The 15,000-nt window shown below is 47.6% G+C and overlaps 1 protein-coding gene across 3 annotated transcripts in view; it reads left to right on the forward strand.

Annotated features, from left to right (window-relative positions):
• The window catches only part of LOC123499235, a 245,728-nt gene that overhangs the window by 101,872 nt on the left and 128,856 nt on the right, over positions 1-15,000 (forward strand). The window contains exon 7 of one of the 3 annotated variants that reach the window (XM_045247000.1): positions 8,433-9,293. The exons of the other annotated variants lie outside the window; for them this stretch is intronic. Coding sequence (XP_045102935.1) covers positions 8,433-8,434 — 2 coding nt within the window. The 3' untranslated portion in view covers positions 8,435-9,293. Of the gene's footprint in view, positions 1-8,432; positions 9,294-15,000 lie in introns of those variants that run through there. 3 annotated transcript variants of the gene reach the window in all.

Consider the following 15,000-nt stretch of genomic DNA (forward strand, 5'->3'; position numbering starts at 1 on the left):
CATTTTATTGACGTTAGAAAAGTATATGGAGGTCAGAAGATTAATAGCCAGGGTCTTTACTACTACAATCCCCCACATGAGTTTCTTAAGGCGTATAAAATTACCAAAATAGTAAGCAGAATGAGTATGGAAACACGTCATGGTACTCAAGGGCTTAAGGAAGATTTCAAGAAGCCAATTTAAGCCTTACTTGTTTGATGTTCATACGATTAAGTTCACCTGATGGCCAGCCAGGTGTCCTGATCTCCAGCACAGGTGATCGTTTCGCCATTCTCGTAACTAGTCAGCTTTCCACATGCGCACATTGCCAACACCTGGTGCTTCTGCTTAATCACCAGTAAGGGCCAGCACGTGTGTGGTGTACCTGCGGTGTTAGTCATTGATTGACACACCTGAGAGGAAGCCCAGGTGTTGACGCTGCATTTGAGTAATCTATATGTGCTCTTGGTGACCTTTCCTGACACACACTCTCTCTCTCTCTCTCTCTCTCTCTCTCTCTCTCTCTCTCTCTCTCTCTCTCTCTCTCTCTCTCTCTCTCTCTCTCTCTCTCTCTCTCTCTCTCTCTCTCTCTCTCTCTCATGTGACTGTCTCCTTTATACCCGTAATTTCTGTGATATATAATCCTCTGACTATTAACCAGACCTCTCTCGTGACTTTTTCTCCTTACAGACTACTGGTTCCTCTCTTATCAACCCTTCCACTAGTAATCGTGACACGTGTGAGGAACAATAGGCGATTTCTTTTGACAGGATTATGTTTCATTCAATCTGGGTCCGCGTAAGGGGTCGCCACAGTGGGGGGGTTACAACTTACTAGTAAATCTGACAACCAGTTTCTACATTTTTTCTTCTTTTAAAGCCTACACGAAGCTTGAGTGCATTATTTCTTCGCCAACCGTGATTTCTGACTACATAAGAACTTTTCAGCATCAACTCGCACCAGACTATTGATTTTGGGTGAAGGAGGAAGTAGAAGGAGCGTGGAATTATTGATAAGGAAATTAGCATTTTTTTCTCTATTTTTTTCTCTAATCCTTTTTTTTTGTAGCATTTCTCTTCCGTGTCGTTTTTAGGAATGCCGAGTCATCAGTGTTTGAGTGGGTCAGAGAGAGAGAGAGAGAGAGAGAGAGAGAGAGAGAGAGAGAGAGAGAGAGAGAGAGAGAGAGAGAGAGAGAGAGAGAGAGAGAGAGATCAATAAAGACAATGAGAGCAGAAACTAATAAACCTAATGTCCATTTATGCCTTAGAGAGAGAGAGAGAGAGAGAGAGAGAGAGAGAGAGAGAGAGAGAGAGAGAGAGAGAGAGAGAGAGAGAGATCAATAAAGACAATGAGAGCAGAAACTAATGAACCTAGTGTCCATTTATGCCTTACAGAGAGAGAGAGAGAGAGAGAGAGAGAGAGAGAGAGAGAGAGAGAGAGAGAGAGAGAGTTAACAATACAAAGAGCCACTGGAGAGAGAGAGAGAGAGAGAGAGAGAGAGAGAGAGAGAGAGAGAGAGAGAGAGAGAGAGAGAGAAGACTTGTACAGATCAGCTACTAATAAGCCGTGAAGAACTGCCTCACATTATACCACTGAGAGAGAGAGAGAGAAAGAGAGATGGCCCGTGATGAATGGGAACGGTTGGCGTGATAAAACAGAAACCAGGCAAGTCGAGCTGCTAATAGGCTTACAGGGAACAATGGCAACAATAGCGACAGTTTATATTTATACCGCACCAACAGGAGAAAGAGGAGCATGACCAGGAAGGCGACGGACGAACGGACACAGGCTAAGATATATATATATAGAGAGACAAAGATATAGAGAGACAAAGATTGAGACAAGCACACACACATAGAGAGAGAGAGAGAGAGAGAGAGAGAGAGAGAGAGAGAGAGAGAGAGAGAGAGAGAGAGAGAGAGAGAGATGGATGAGCAAAGTTAGTGAAATAAACAAAGATACCGATAAAAAGATAGAGACAAAAGATACAAAGGAGAGAGAGAGAGAGAGAGAGAGAGAGAGAGAGAGAGAGAGAGAGAGAGAGAGAGAGAGATAATACAGATAAACAGTGGCAAAAGATACAAAAACGCTGGCAAAAAATACAGAGACGAAGATAGAGACAGACACAGACACACAGACACACAGACGTACAGACAGACAGACAGAGAAACACATAGCGAGGGAAAGGGATCGAGAAGAGAGTTAACTTTCACACACACACAGATTACGTCAGCCTGTCGAAAGCTTTCAGGACGAGCGAGGCAGAAAGCACAAAGTTTTCCCCAAATTCCTGAAGACAAGATGACCCAGATGGAGTAACAGAAGGAAAAGGAGGAGGAGGAGGAGAAGGAGGAGGAGGAGGAGGAGGAGGAGGAGGAGGAGGAGGAGGATTACAGGTTAACTCTTTACTTTTTCGTGGGATCAGAAACAAGAGGAGAGAGAAGTGAAAGAGATTGTTATGTAGTACTCGTATACCAAATTGACAGAAAAGAGGGGGCCATTTTGCGAGTTGAAAGAAGAGGAGGAGGAGGATTACTGATTAACTATCCTTTGTTTTTACTTGAGATCAGAGACAGGAGAGGAGAAGACAAGAGAAGGGAAAGAGTTGATGCTTGTTTGAGAATGCTACGTAGGCTACTGAATAAACAGGATAGAGTTGAAAGAAGAGTAGGAGGAGGATTACTAGTTAACTACTCTTTGCTTGAGATTAGAGACAGGAGAAGAGAAGAGAAGGGGAAGTGTTGATGGGTACTTCAGAATGTTTACTTAGGCTTACCAAATGAACAGGACAGAAGGGAAGGGCCCACATTGCAAGTTGAAAGAAGAGAAGGAGGAGGATTATTACTGGTAAATTCTTCTTTGCTTTTAATTGAGATCAGAATCAGAAAAGAGAAGGTAAAGAGTTGGTGGTGCTTGTTTGAAAATATTACATAGGGATACTAATACCAAATGAACAGGAAAAAGGGAGTTATGTAGCAAGTTGAAAAAAAGAGAAGGAGGATTTCTTCTTTGTTTTTATTCGAGATCAGAGATAGGAGAGGAGGAGAAAAGAGAAGGGAAAGAGTTGATGCGTGCTTGAGAACGTTACTAAGGGATACTAAATGAACAGGAAAGAAGGGGGAGAGTCATATTGCATGTTGAAAGAAAAGGAGGAGGAGGAGGAGGAGGATGATGTTAACTATTCTTTGCTTTTACTAGAGATCAGAGACAGGAGAGGAGGAGAAAAGAGAAGGGAGAGAGTTGATTCGTGCTTGAGAACGTTACTAAGGGATACGAAATGAACAGGAAAGAGGGGTGGGGCATATTGCATGTTGAAGACTGGTTAACTATTCTTTGCTTTTACTCGAGATCAGAGACACGAGAGGAGGAGAAAAGAGAAGGGAGAGAGTTGGTGCGTGCTTGAGAACGTTACTAAGGGATATTAAATGAACAGGAAAGGGGCGACCATATTGATTATTAGTTAACTGTTCTTTGTTTTTCCTTGAGATCAGAGACAGGAGGGAGAGGAGGAGAGAAGAGAAGGGAAAGATTTGGTGAGTACTTCTGGATGTTACGAAGGCATACTAAATGAACAGGATAGAAGGGCTCATGTTGCAAGTTTAACCCTTTGACTGTCACTTGATACACCTTTCCAGTCAACCACTCTGAGACGTCTTTACTTGTTCTGCAGCCACAGCCAATCTTTGAACTGGGAGGAAATTGCAAAATGTATTCTCTTTCACCTATTATTATTTTTATTTATTTATTTATTTATTTTTGTTTTTGCAAATGTTTATAAGGACTTCATATGTTACTTCTGGTACTGCTAATTGTTTCATGTGGCAGTGAAAAGTTAGGTTAGGTGAGGTTCAGTGAGGTGAGGTGAGGTGAGTGAGGATAAGTTAGGTTAGGTCAGCTTGAATGAGGTGAGGTGAGGTGAGGTGAGGTTAGATCAACTTGAATGAGGTGAGGTGACGTGAGGTTAAGTTAAGTTATGTTAGGTCTGCTTGAATGAGGTGAGATAATGTTAAGTTAGGTTAGATCAACTTGAATGAGGTGAGGTGAGGTGAGGTTGTTAGGTCAGGTTAAGTCAACTTGAATGAAGTGAAGTTCGGTTAGGTGACGTGAAATTTAAGTTAAGTGAAATTAGGTGAAGTTGATGAGTGTGAGGTTAAATTTAAATTAGGTTAATTTTGAATGAGGTTAGGTTAGGTGAATAAGATTTCATTGAAATTAGGTTAGCTTGAATGGAGTTAGGGTAGGGCTAGATTAAATTCAGTTAGGTTAAGTTAAAAGGTTGGGTTAACTTGAAAGAGGGTAGGCTAGTGTGAAGGTGAGGTTAGGTGAGGTGAGGCTATTCTTCACGGCTTGTGAGTGTTAGTAGTACCTTACGAATTATTTAGCAGACACAGACGAGGTAGGAAGTCGGTGCATGCTTGGGAATCTTACCGAGTGAAGTGATGGTAACTGAATAAGTAAGGGATGTGTAATTGGAGTGTAAATAACTGTACTTTACGAATTAATAGACAAGAAGTGAAGGTAGAGAGTTAACTAGTGCTTGAATATCTTGGCAGGTGAACTGGTGGTAATTGAATAAGTAAAGAAAATGTAAGCTTACAGTATCTTAACCCCTTCAGTACCGTGACGCGTTTCCATATTCATTCTGGTCACTATTTGGCGATTTTATGCAGCTTCAGAAACTCATGTGGGGGATTGAAATAGTGAAGACTGTGGCCATTAATCATCTGATCGCCATAGACCCATACTAATGTCAATAAAATGGTCTAATCGTACACAAATATCAAGTTAAAAATGTGTCTTAGTATAGAGCGGGGTTAAGAATTAATCGGCAATGATGGACAAAGTAGAAAGTCGACTGTGCTTCCAGTTGATCAAATACTAATTGAGAAAGGATCAGGAAGTCAGAACATTGTAAGTTGACATTCTTTAATTCCACGTGTAAAGAGACACGGGGAAAAGTTGACACGTGCTGGAGAATACAAATTGAACTCATGGCAAACAAACAGTTACTAAATGAAATCAGGGGAGGTAGAAAATAACAAGTCCACAATTATTAACTTTTACCTGAAGAGAGACAAGATAGAGAGATGACGTGCTGAAGAATCTGATGAATTAGCTAATACTGGTTATTGAATGAGTAATGTAAGGCAAGTCAGAATATTTTAAGTTGACATTTCTTTACTTTCACCAGCGATCAGGGACGAGGTGAAGTTACATGCCTTTCAGAATCTTACTTTGTTTTTATGTAAGAGGGGAGCTGACAAATAATAGGCAGAAAAGGGAAGATAAAGATAAATGACTGATAAGAATAGATAAATAAGTAAAATGAAAGAAATGACAACTTCAGTGGTTAATGAAGTGAGCCAAGATAGATTACCTGAAGTTGGAGCCTTAAAATTGAGGTGGTACAGGTAAAACATCAGGTAGGTCTCTCTCTCTCTCTCTCTCTCTCTCTCTCTCTCTCTCTCTCTCTCTCTCTCTCTCTCTCTCTCTCTCTCTCTCTCTCTCTCTCTCTCTCTCTCTCTCTCTCTCTCTCTCTCTCCTCTTAACCTCTTCTCTCTTAACCTCTCTTCCGTCATCTTTCTCTCTCTCTCTCTCTCTCTCTCTCTCTCTCTCTCTCTCTCTCTCTCTCTCTCTCTCTCTCTCTCTCTCTCTCTCTCTCTCTCTCTCTCTCTCTCTCTCTCTCTCTCTCTCTCTCTCTCTCTCTCTCTCTCTCGTCTCTCGTCTCCTCCAATTTTCCCGCCGTACCCTCCCTTCCAGACCCATCCCTCCACCCTCTCCCTTTCATCCCCATTCCTTTCTCCCTCCTTCCTTCCTTCCTTCCTTCCTGCCTCTACTTTCTCTTCTCCTCTCCTCCTCAGTCGTTGTCATCGCCAGCAACGAGGGAAGTCTGCCTTGCTTTGCTTCCCGCCGCTTATTGTTGCTTCTCTGATGTGTTTTTTTATCATTAAGTTTTTCCTCGGAGAATATGAAGGAAGATCGAAGTTTCCCGCTCTTTTTCTTATAGTTGAGGAAATGTGAGAGAAGAGGGAGAGAAAGATAGGTTATGAAAAGAACTGGTGTGTTATTCTGTAGGGACTAAATTTTTTGTCATTGTACTCAAGCCGCCTGTCCGTCAGCAGTGTGTGTGTGTGTGTGTGTGTGTGTGTGTGTGTGTGTGTGTGTGTGTGTGTGTGTGTGAATGCAAGGGTAAGATGTCTAGTTCAAGCATACAGAGGCCAGAGGGTATACTCGTGTAGCTCCTGCTGTGCGTGTACCCTGACTTGTCGATTTAGTTGTGGTCTCCTTACCTCTCTCGTATTCCGTGTTCTGTATCAAGTATTCTGTTTTTGTATTTATATTTGGGAAAAGAGAGAGAGAGAGAGAGAGAGAGAGAGAGAGAGAGAGAGAGAGAGAGAGAGAGAGAGAGAGAGAGAGAGAGAGAGAGAGAGAGAGAGAGAGAGAGAGAGAGAGAGAGAGAGTATGTAAGTAAATTTTATTGCTATTACAACACTTTTAAGAAATATGCACATGAATATAAAATAAACATACAAAGCTATAGCCTGTCGAACCTGTGTGTGTGTGTGTGTGTGTGTGTGTGTGTGTGTGTGTGTGTGTGTGTGTGTGTGTGTGTGTGTGTGTGTGTGTGTGTGTGTGTGTCATCGCCCTAGTATGTTGACCTCCATAGCAGAAGCTGGCTGGGTGGCTGGCTGGACATTCCCCGGGGACATGGGAAAGGAGGGCGTTCACTGAGCCCTTCACGGTGGCGGTGGCGGGGCGGTCTGAGTGAGCGGCGGGGCATCAGTCATTGAGGGTCACGTGGTGGCCGACACACGCCTCCCTTCAGCAGCAGACGCTTTGTTCCATCATCACTAGTACTCCATTAGGCCGCGGGGATGGTTTGTCAGTTTTTATTGGTGTTTTTCTACAGATGGGGCGAGAGTCTAGCTTCTTTTAGGTTTCATATTGGTGATTTACGTTGATGGAAATTAAGCATTGTAAAAATGTCGCTGGAATTATGAAAAGACACTTGAAATCCCTAATAACGTCTTTAGAGTCATGTGGAATTCTTTGCCTTGATGGTACAGTTTTTGTTGAACCATCACTGGGATTATGGAAAAGTGTTTCAAAGCCCCCTGTAGTCTCCATGATTTGATTGCTCGTGTGCGGTTTTGCATTATTAGATTATCACTATGTCCATGATAATCTCCGGTACTTCTCTCCCTGCCGCTACCACCCCCCTTCTTCCACACTAGAAAAAAAAAAGTAACTGGTTTCTTACGGTTGTGTTTTATTAATGGTTCAGAGTCATTGTGAAACTGTCAGAGGAATCATGACAACACCTTCACTGCAGCCAAGGAGTGGGAGAGTGAAGGCACGAGGCTTACTAAGAATGCAAGAGTAGTCACGCAATATTCCTCTTACTTTTCCTTTTCACTTGCAAAACTATCGCTGGAATCATGAAAAGACTTAAAAACCAACATTTGCATCGAACGAGTAGCGGAGTGGGGCGCGTCAAGGCTACAGGGACGAGTCACGTACTACTCGTCCGGGTCCTGCCGTTCACTCGCCCCAGCTTTTTATCTCCGTTGCGGGTCTTTCCCCTCCAGGCGCGGGGAATGGCAGGCACCTCCGCGTCTGAGGCGACCACAGCGGCATGTACTGTTGGCTTGTGTCTCCGCCCAAGCCTGCCCTGCCCTGCCCTGCCCTGCCCTGCCCGCCCCGTCGCCCGGCTGTTCCCGAGCTGACTCAGAGGTTGAAGAATCCTTATCAGCTGAGACAAGGGACTCATTGTGGAGGGATCTCAGGCCGCGTGTGCGTCACCGTGCACCCGTGCCCGCCTGTCGTCATCCCGCCACACACACACACACACACACACACACACACACACACACACACACACACACACACACACACACACACACACACACACACACACACGACCGCCTCCCGCCGCAGGGTCTTGGTGGTGGTCTCTCAACCCGGCCAAGCCTTTAGCCTGTCTTGGGTACGGCTTTTTTTTTTTTTTTTTTCTTGCCGATGGTTTATTTTTAGAGGCCTGTAAAGTAAGTCGCCGGTGTTTTATTGGGCGAGTCAGCGTCCTCTTGTGTCCCTTCAGAGTGGAGGAGATCATCTTTTGATTTGGTCTGGCAGCATTGAGAAGCGCAGCCCGTTACTCAAGCATGCACGGCCCACCACCAGCAACAGCAGCAGCAGCAGCAACAGCAACAGCAGCAGCAGCAGCAGCAGCAGCAGCAACAGCGGGACGAACACGGACACGTGTACGGGTCAGGCGTGATGGTGGTGGTAGTGGTGCTGCTGTTGTTGCTGTTGTTGCTGCTGTTGATGCGATTTGGTGGGCGGCGGACAGGAGTTGTGGCGCGTCACTCACTCACGGGTTATGTAAAGCGCACACTTCCTCCCTGGACGCCGGAACAATGTGGGGACGCCTTATCTTGCGTTCGTCCTTTCAGGAATGTGTCGGATCACGATGGTGTTCGCAAATTACCGGCCTGCCTGGCGGTTGTTAGTGGCGGCGTGGACGTGTTGCCGGCGGTGCCGCGCCGCCACACCTGTCTGTCCTCCCATTGTGGCGCCGCACCTTGTCGCAAGATACAATTCACTCCATCTTGCCGCGGACTCTTGGCTGCGTTTTTTTCTGCGGCAGTGCTGGACAAGCCGGGTCACCGTCACCGATAGCGTGGCCGCCCTGCCGCCCTGATCGTGCCTGACGTAAGCAGCGTGCCAGCCCCCGGGTATTTGTGGAGACAATGCAAACATTCTGTTTTACCAGGCCGGTGTGTAGTGCAGGACAGGAGGCGCGCCGGCCCGCCCGGTTATGGCAGAGGGCTAACGACCGACCTCTGGGGCCTGCGGGACGCTGGGGGACTTCCTGGAATACAGGCTCAGGTGGAAGGGAAGGAATTCTACAGCCCTGCTGTGTCCCAGGCAGCACAAGGGCATCATAGGCAGATCGGTGTGGCAACCTTCCTCACGGCAAGCAGCAGCTGTGGGCCTGTGGTGGTGGCCGCTGTGCGGTGTGTGGAGGCAGCAGTGGCGGGCGGTGCGGCTCACTGGCCGGGGTCATATAGGCCGGTGGTGCCCAACCTTTCCTAAGGTCATGCACCTTTCCCGGAGCTTCTGTGAAATTCATATACTCTCGCGCCACGACGGTTAATTGCAAAATATTGCATGCATATTTCACATTTTCTCTATTTTCAAGACTGAAAATATAGAAATGAAGGTACGTACTAGATCTCTATTATTAACATGGAAAGTAACTACTCATTCTTAAGTAATTGTATAGTGAAACAAAACGCGACATCTCAAACCTGTGAGTCGCGAATTGCGGCTGAACATAATATAATAATACAATATACACAAGTTGTAATATTTAATCTCAATTTAGATTAAGTTCTTCATGAAACATCTTTTCCTGTTATGCACTCTTACACACACTATAGTTTGTCTACTCCTAAGTGACTCCTGAGTTCAAAACCTATTATACCTTATTGATGATATAATTGATTTTATGTGAATAATACTTATTTTCTGTCGATTAACACAAGGATAGCTTACCGTTTTCCTCAAGATCTGACAATCATGCATTCCTCTGTGACACCATTCAGACTGACACCCAGGAGCCAGTTTAGAGTAGACAGATCATAGCCAGGTGGCCCATTGTTTTCAATTACCATTTTGAAAAATTCATAAACGCAGGGCTGCACCGTGCACCGTTCACCGTGCACCGTGCTGACTGCCACCGGTGTAGGTTGTATGGAACTCTGTGTGTGTGTGTGTGTGTGTGTGTGTGTGTGTGTGTGTGTGTGTGTGTGTGTGTGTGTGTGTGTGTGTACCAGTGTCTCCCTGAGGAACAAGGCAGTAGTCACCATGGCAGCACCGGTCTGCTGTCACATGATCCTGTCCTCTGCTTGTCAACGCTCCCCGCGCAGTGGGACAGTGAGACTCGCCTCGAGGAGCGCCTGTTGCCACCCCTGCCGCGGCACGTCCGCCCGCCAGCCCACCACGCCCCGCCATGCCCACCTGGCGGGTGTCAGAAGACGCGGGCTGTACTTGCTGCTTGTTTCTGAATTCCTGGGTCATTGAGTATAGAGGTGTGGTGACAGCGGCAGTCTTTCTCGACGGTGCGTTATACAAGAGCTGAAGCTCTCGCCATGGCACGCCGGCACACCTCTGCGGCCCTAACAAGGATGGCTCTGGAGTGCTGCACTGAAGCTATAGGGGTGATAGGTTGACACAGGACGGTGGAGGTGTCCTGGGTGGTGGCGGGGGGCTGGGAACTCACTCACTGGAGTATTAGGACCTGCACTGCCACCCATTATAGTTGTAGTTACTGTTATCGTTATGGACGCGAAGGTTGTGGCGGGGCACGAGTCAGCGGCGAGGAGAGCCGAGGCGAGGAGAGGGTGGGTGAGTGTGAAAGGCGGGCAGGTTATTCAAGGATCCTTGGGGGGTGTTAAGTTGATCGCGCCTTGGCGATGCGATGACCGGCAGGGAAGCAGTGCGGGACAGCCTGGCACGGGGTGGGGATGGTGAGAGAGAGAGAGAGAGAGAGAGAGAGAGAGAGAGAGAGAGAGACGTTTTTTAGAGTGTAGGTAGTAATAATATATGATATTTAGTGTGCGTATTTGCGTTTGCATATTGTAACCATTGCCTTTGATGAGATAATCTCTCTCTCTCTCTCTCTCTCTCTCTCTCTCTCTCTCTCTCTCTCTCTCTCTCTAATCTTTCATCGATATTTGTTGTTGTTTTTGTTGTTGTTCCTGTTGTTATCGTCGTCGTCGTCGTCGTCGTCGTTGTCATCATCATCATCATCATCACCATCATCATCATCATCATCATCATCACCATCATCATTTTCATCATCATCATCATCATCATCATCATCATAATCATCACCACCATCATCATCATCATCATCATCATCATCATCATCATCATCATCATCATCATCATCATCATCACCACCATCATCATCATCATCATCATCATCATCATCATCATCATCATCATCATCATCATCATCATCATCATCATCATCATCATCATCATCATCATCATCATCATCCGTCTTCTTCACATTCTGCCTTTCGTTATATTTTACATCAATTTTCGTGACAGATTTGTCGAAATAATGAAATGACAACGGAACACACACACACACACACACACACACACACACACACACACACACCGAGGTCGACCGGTGGGTGGGTGGGTGGGTGAGTGGTAGTGTGTCCGCGGCTCCCATGCACGGCTGGCTCGCTAATTGGTCTCGCTCAGGTAAAAGGTGAGCAAGCTGTTTACCGCAAAGCCTCATTGTGAAACGTACCTTGAGGACCTGTGCCGGCGAGAGAGAGAGAGAGAGAGAGAGAGAGAGAGAGAGAGAGAGAGAGAGAGATACAAAGACCCTTTCATCCAGAGTCAGCCCTTTATCCCATATCCACAAGCCATAAGCCCACAAAATCCAAGCCCCTCCCAGACCCAAGTCCATTCATTCCAGCAGTCCTTCTTACATTCTATAAGCCCACTTACCCACCTAGACCCCATCCCATCAGCTTCCAATCCCTTACCTTGCCCAGACCCCATCCCATCAGCCTCCAACCCCTTACCTTGCCCAGACCCCATCCCATCAGCCTCCAATCCCTCACCTTGCCCAGTCCTGAATATATTACCCGTCTTAATCCCATCTTGACAGTTCCTTCTTGCCTCAGACCACGATCATTAATTCCTCAAAATAGACCCTCACTCATTCAAACCCCAACTCTAAGCCCTGTACAGCTCCTTACTTTTCTAGACCCCAAATCAGTCCCTTCTTGCCTTCTGAGACCATGACCATTAGTTCCTCATAGATTCTTACCTTAGAGCAGACCTTCACTCATTCAAACCCCCAATTCTAAGCCCTAAGCAGCTTCTTACCTCCCTAGACCCCAGTTCAGCCCCATCTCAGCCCCATCTAAGCCCCAAAAGCCTCCTTCACCTCAACAAGTTCACCGGTGCATAGTGAGTAGCGTGCTGGGTTTCGAGTGAGTGGATGTGTAAGCTTGTGAACCGGTTAGCCAGCGTCCAGTCCACCCAATCCTCCACATCCCGCCCACCCCGCCCACCTGTCCATTCTAATTGGCAGCGGGCGACACATTGGTCCTTGGGGAAGCTGCAGAAGGTCACGGGCGCCGCCTAAGGGATCACGGTCACCTTCGTGTTAAGAGGCTGGGGCGCACAGAGACAGGCAAAGACATTTGAAACATTAATTTAAGACTGGTATATATGTACGTGCTTTGTGTTGTAGTGCAGGGTGTTCAAGATAAATACTGGTTAGCCTTTCTGAAGCAGGTAGCATTTCTAGGCAAGGGACAGAGACAGAGGAGAGAGACAGAGATGGACAGGAAGATACAGAAATAGAGACAGAGAGACAGGGACACAAAGACACAGAGATATAGTCAGGAAAATACATAGACAAAGATAGGAATACACAGAGACAAACAGAGACAGTAAGACAGACCGAAAGAAACAGGAAGACAGAGACGGAAACAGCTAGACGGATAGAGATACAAAAGAGATAGAGACAAACAGACAGGTAGGCATAGAGACAGGACAATGAGACTGAGACAAATAGGGAGACAGACAGGAAAGACAGGAAAACGAAAAACAGAGACAGAAAGAGATAAGAGAAGGAGAAGGAGATACCAATAGACAAGCATTACAGATTGAACACGAGAGAGAGAGAGAGAGAGAGAGAGAGAGAGAGAGAGAGAGAGAGAGATAAAGATGGTAATAATAACAGCAGTAGTGATGAAGTGATAATGACACGTGCGGTATCAGTAATACCAGCCTTGGGTCAGCTGGCGCCTGGCGGGCGGTGAGTAATGGACGAGTTTTTGTTCGGTTTTGTTGTGTTTTAATTATTCTGTGCCTAATTGTGGGTAGCTGAGCCTGCTGAGTGTAATTCACCACGGTCGTCTCCTGGTCACCTTGCCAGTCTTCCCCATTACGGAGCGAGCTCAGAGCTCATAGACCGATCTTCGGGTAGGACTGAGACCACAACACACTCCACACACCGGGAAAGCGAGGCCACAACCCCTCGAGTTACATCCCGTACCTATTTACTGCTAGGTGAACAGGGGCCACACATTAAGAGGCTTGCCCATTTGCCTCGCCGCTTACCGTGACTCGAACCCGGCCCTCTCGATTGTGAGTCGAGCGTGCTAACCACTACACCACGCGGTGTGTGTGTGTGTGTGTGTGTGTGTGTGTGTGTGTGTGTGTGTGTGTGTGTGTGTGTGTGTGTGTGTTTTAGATGTCAACTACTACTACTACTACTACTACTACTACTACTACTACTACTACTACTACTACTACTACTACTACTACTACTACTACTACTACTACTACTACTACTACTACCACCACCACTACTACTACTACTACTACTACTACTACACCACCACCACCACCACCACCACCACCACCACCACCACCACCACCACCACCACCACCACTACTACTACTACTACTACTACTACTACTACTACTACTACTACTACTACTACAGGCTGGTCATCGCACTGGTCTTTGTTAATAATGAAAACAAACATCAGGGTAAGGTGAGATATTTTGAAGTTGACTGTAGCATCATTAGAAGAGAAGGAGAGGAAGGTCACTCGTTATTGATTGAACACCTCAAGACAAAGGCTGTGTGTGTGTGTGTCTGTCTGTGTGTGTGTGTGTGTGTGTGTGTGTGTGTGTGTGTGTGTGTGTGTGTGTGTGTGTGTTGCTTATGGGTCGTGATTGAGACAAGTGGGTGCTGTGGTGGGTACGTGGGGCAGGGTATTGGTTGAGGGTAGAAGGATGGTGGGGTGAATGGACGTTGAGTGGTGGGGCAGGAATAGGTGAGGCTGGCAGTGATGGTTGTGAGGAAGGGTGGTGGTGGTGTAGGAGGAGGAGGAGGAGGAGGAGGTGGTGGTGGTGGTGGTGGTGGTGGTGGTGGTGGTGGTGGTGGTGGTGGTGGTGTAGGAGGAGGAGGAGGAGGAGGAGGAGGAGGAGGAGGAGGAGGAGGAGAGAGCGCAGGGCAAAAACCTGTCGGCGGGTCCTTCACCCCGTCGGCGGCCAGGATGTCCTGCGGGGCGGGGAGGGGCGGGGCGCTGCACCTGTAGCCACCCGGGCTGTAATGGCATCACCAGCAGCCGTCCATTACCTCCGTGGTGGCTGTGAGGGCTGCCTCGGGGTGTGAGGCTCCACGTCAGCAGGAGCGGCAGCACAGCAGTGGTGGCTGTGGCCATTACGCAGCGCCGCTCCAAGGGTGAGTTTCGTCAGCCGTCGCGTGCAGGTGGAGGGGATGGGGGAGCCTGTGCCGGCGCCAAGCAGTCTGCCGGGCCGGCGCGGGTGGTGGTGGTGGTGGTGGTGGTGGTGGAGGAATCGGTGGTGTTGTCGTCGTCGTTGCCAGAGTTGTTGCTGTCATTGGTGGTGGTGGTGAGCAGCTCACCATTGCTGGTGGTGAGGTGGCGGGCGAGGTGAAGGCAGGCTACAGCGTGTCTAGGCAGTGGCCGCTGTACAGTATTACGTGTGTAGGCTGGTGAGCGACGGCATCGTACATGAGGCATGATGGTGGGAGTCACCTTCACGGTGACTCACGTACATCCTAATTCACGTACACACCACACCGGCCACGGCTACATGGCAACAAGGCGCCCCCTCCCCCATCCTCCACTTCTCATCCCGGCTTCTCCTATCCTCGTGTGCAAATATGCGCTCGTGACTCACCGGCCACAGCAGCAGGCGGCATCACCACGACCTAGCACACATGGAACGTGCGGAGCGCCGCGGCACATGGGTGTTCTTCCGAGAAGCTCCTTCTAGCCCGCCGCCCGCCGCGGGCACCACTGGGCCTCTCTCTCTGCCTGCATGAACTCACATGACCCCGACACCTGCACGCTCCCCTCACCTTGACTTGCACATTCTCTCTCTCTCTCTCTCTCTCTCTCTCTCTCTCTCTCTCTCTCTCTCTCTCTCTCTCTCTCTCTC

The sequence above is a fragment of the Portunus trituberculatus genome, chromosome 49 (genome assembly GCF_017591435.1).
Source record: "Portunus trituberculatus isolate SZX2019 chromosome 49, ASM1759143v1, whole genome shotgun sequence".
In the NCBI taxonomy this organism is placed as follows: Eukaryota; Metazoa; Arthropoda; class Malacostraca; order Decapoda; family Portunidae; genus Portunus; species Portunus trituberculatus.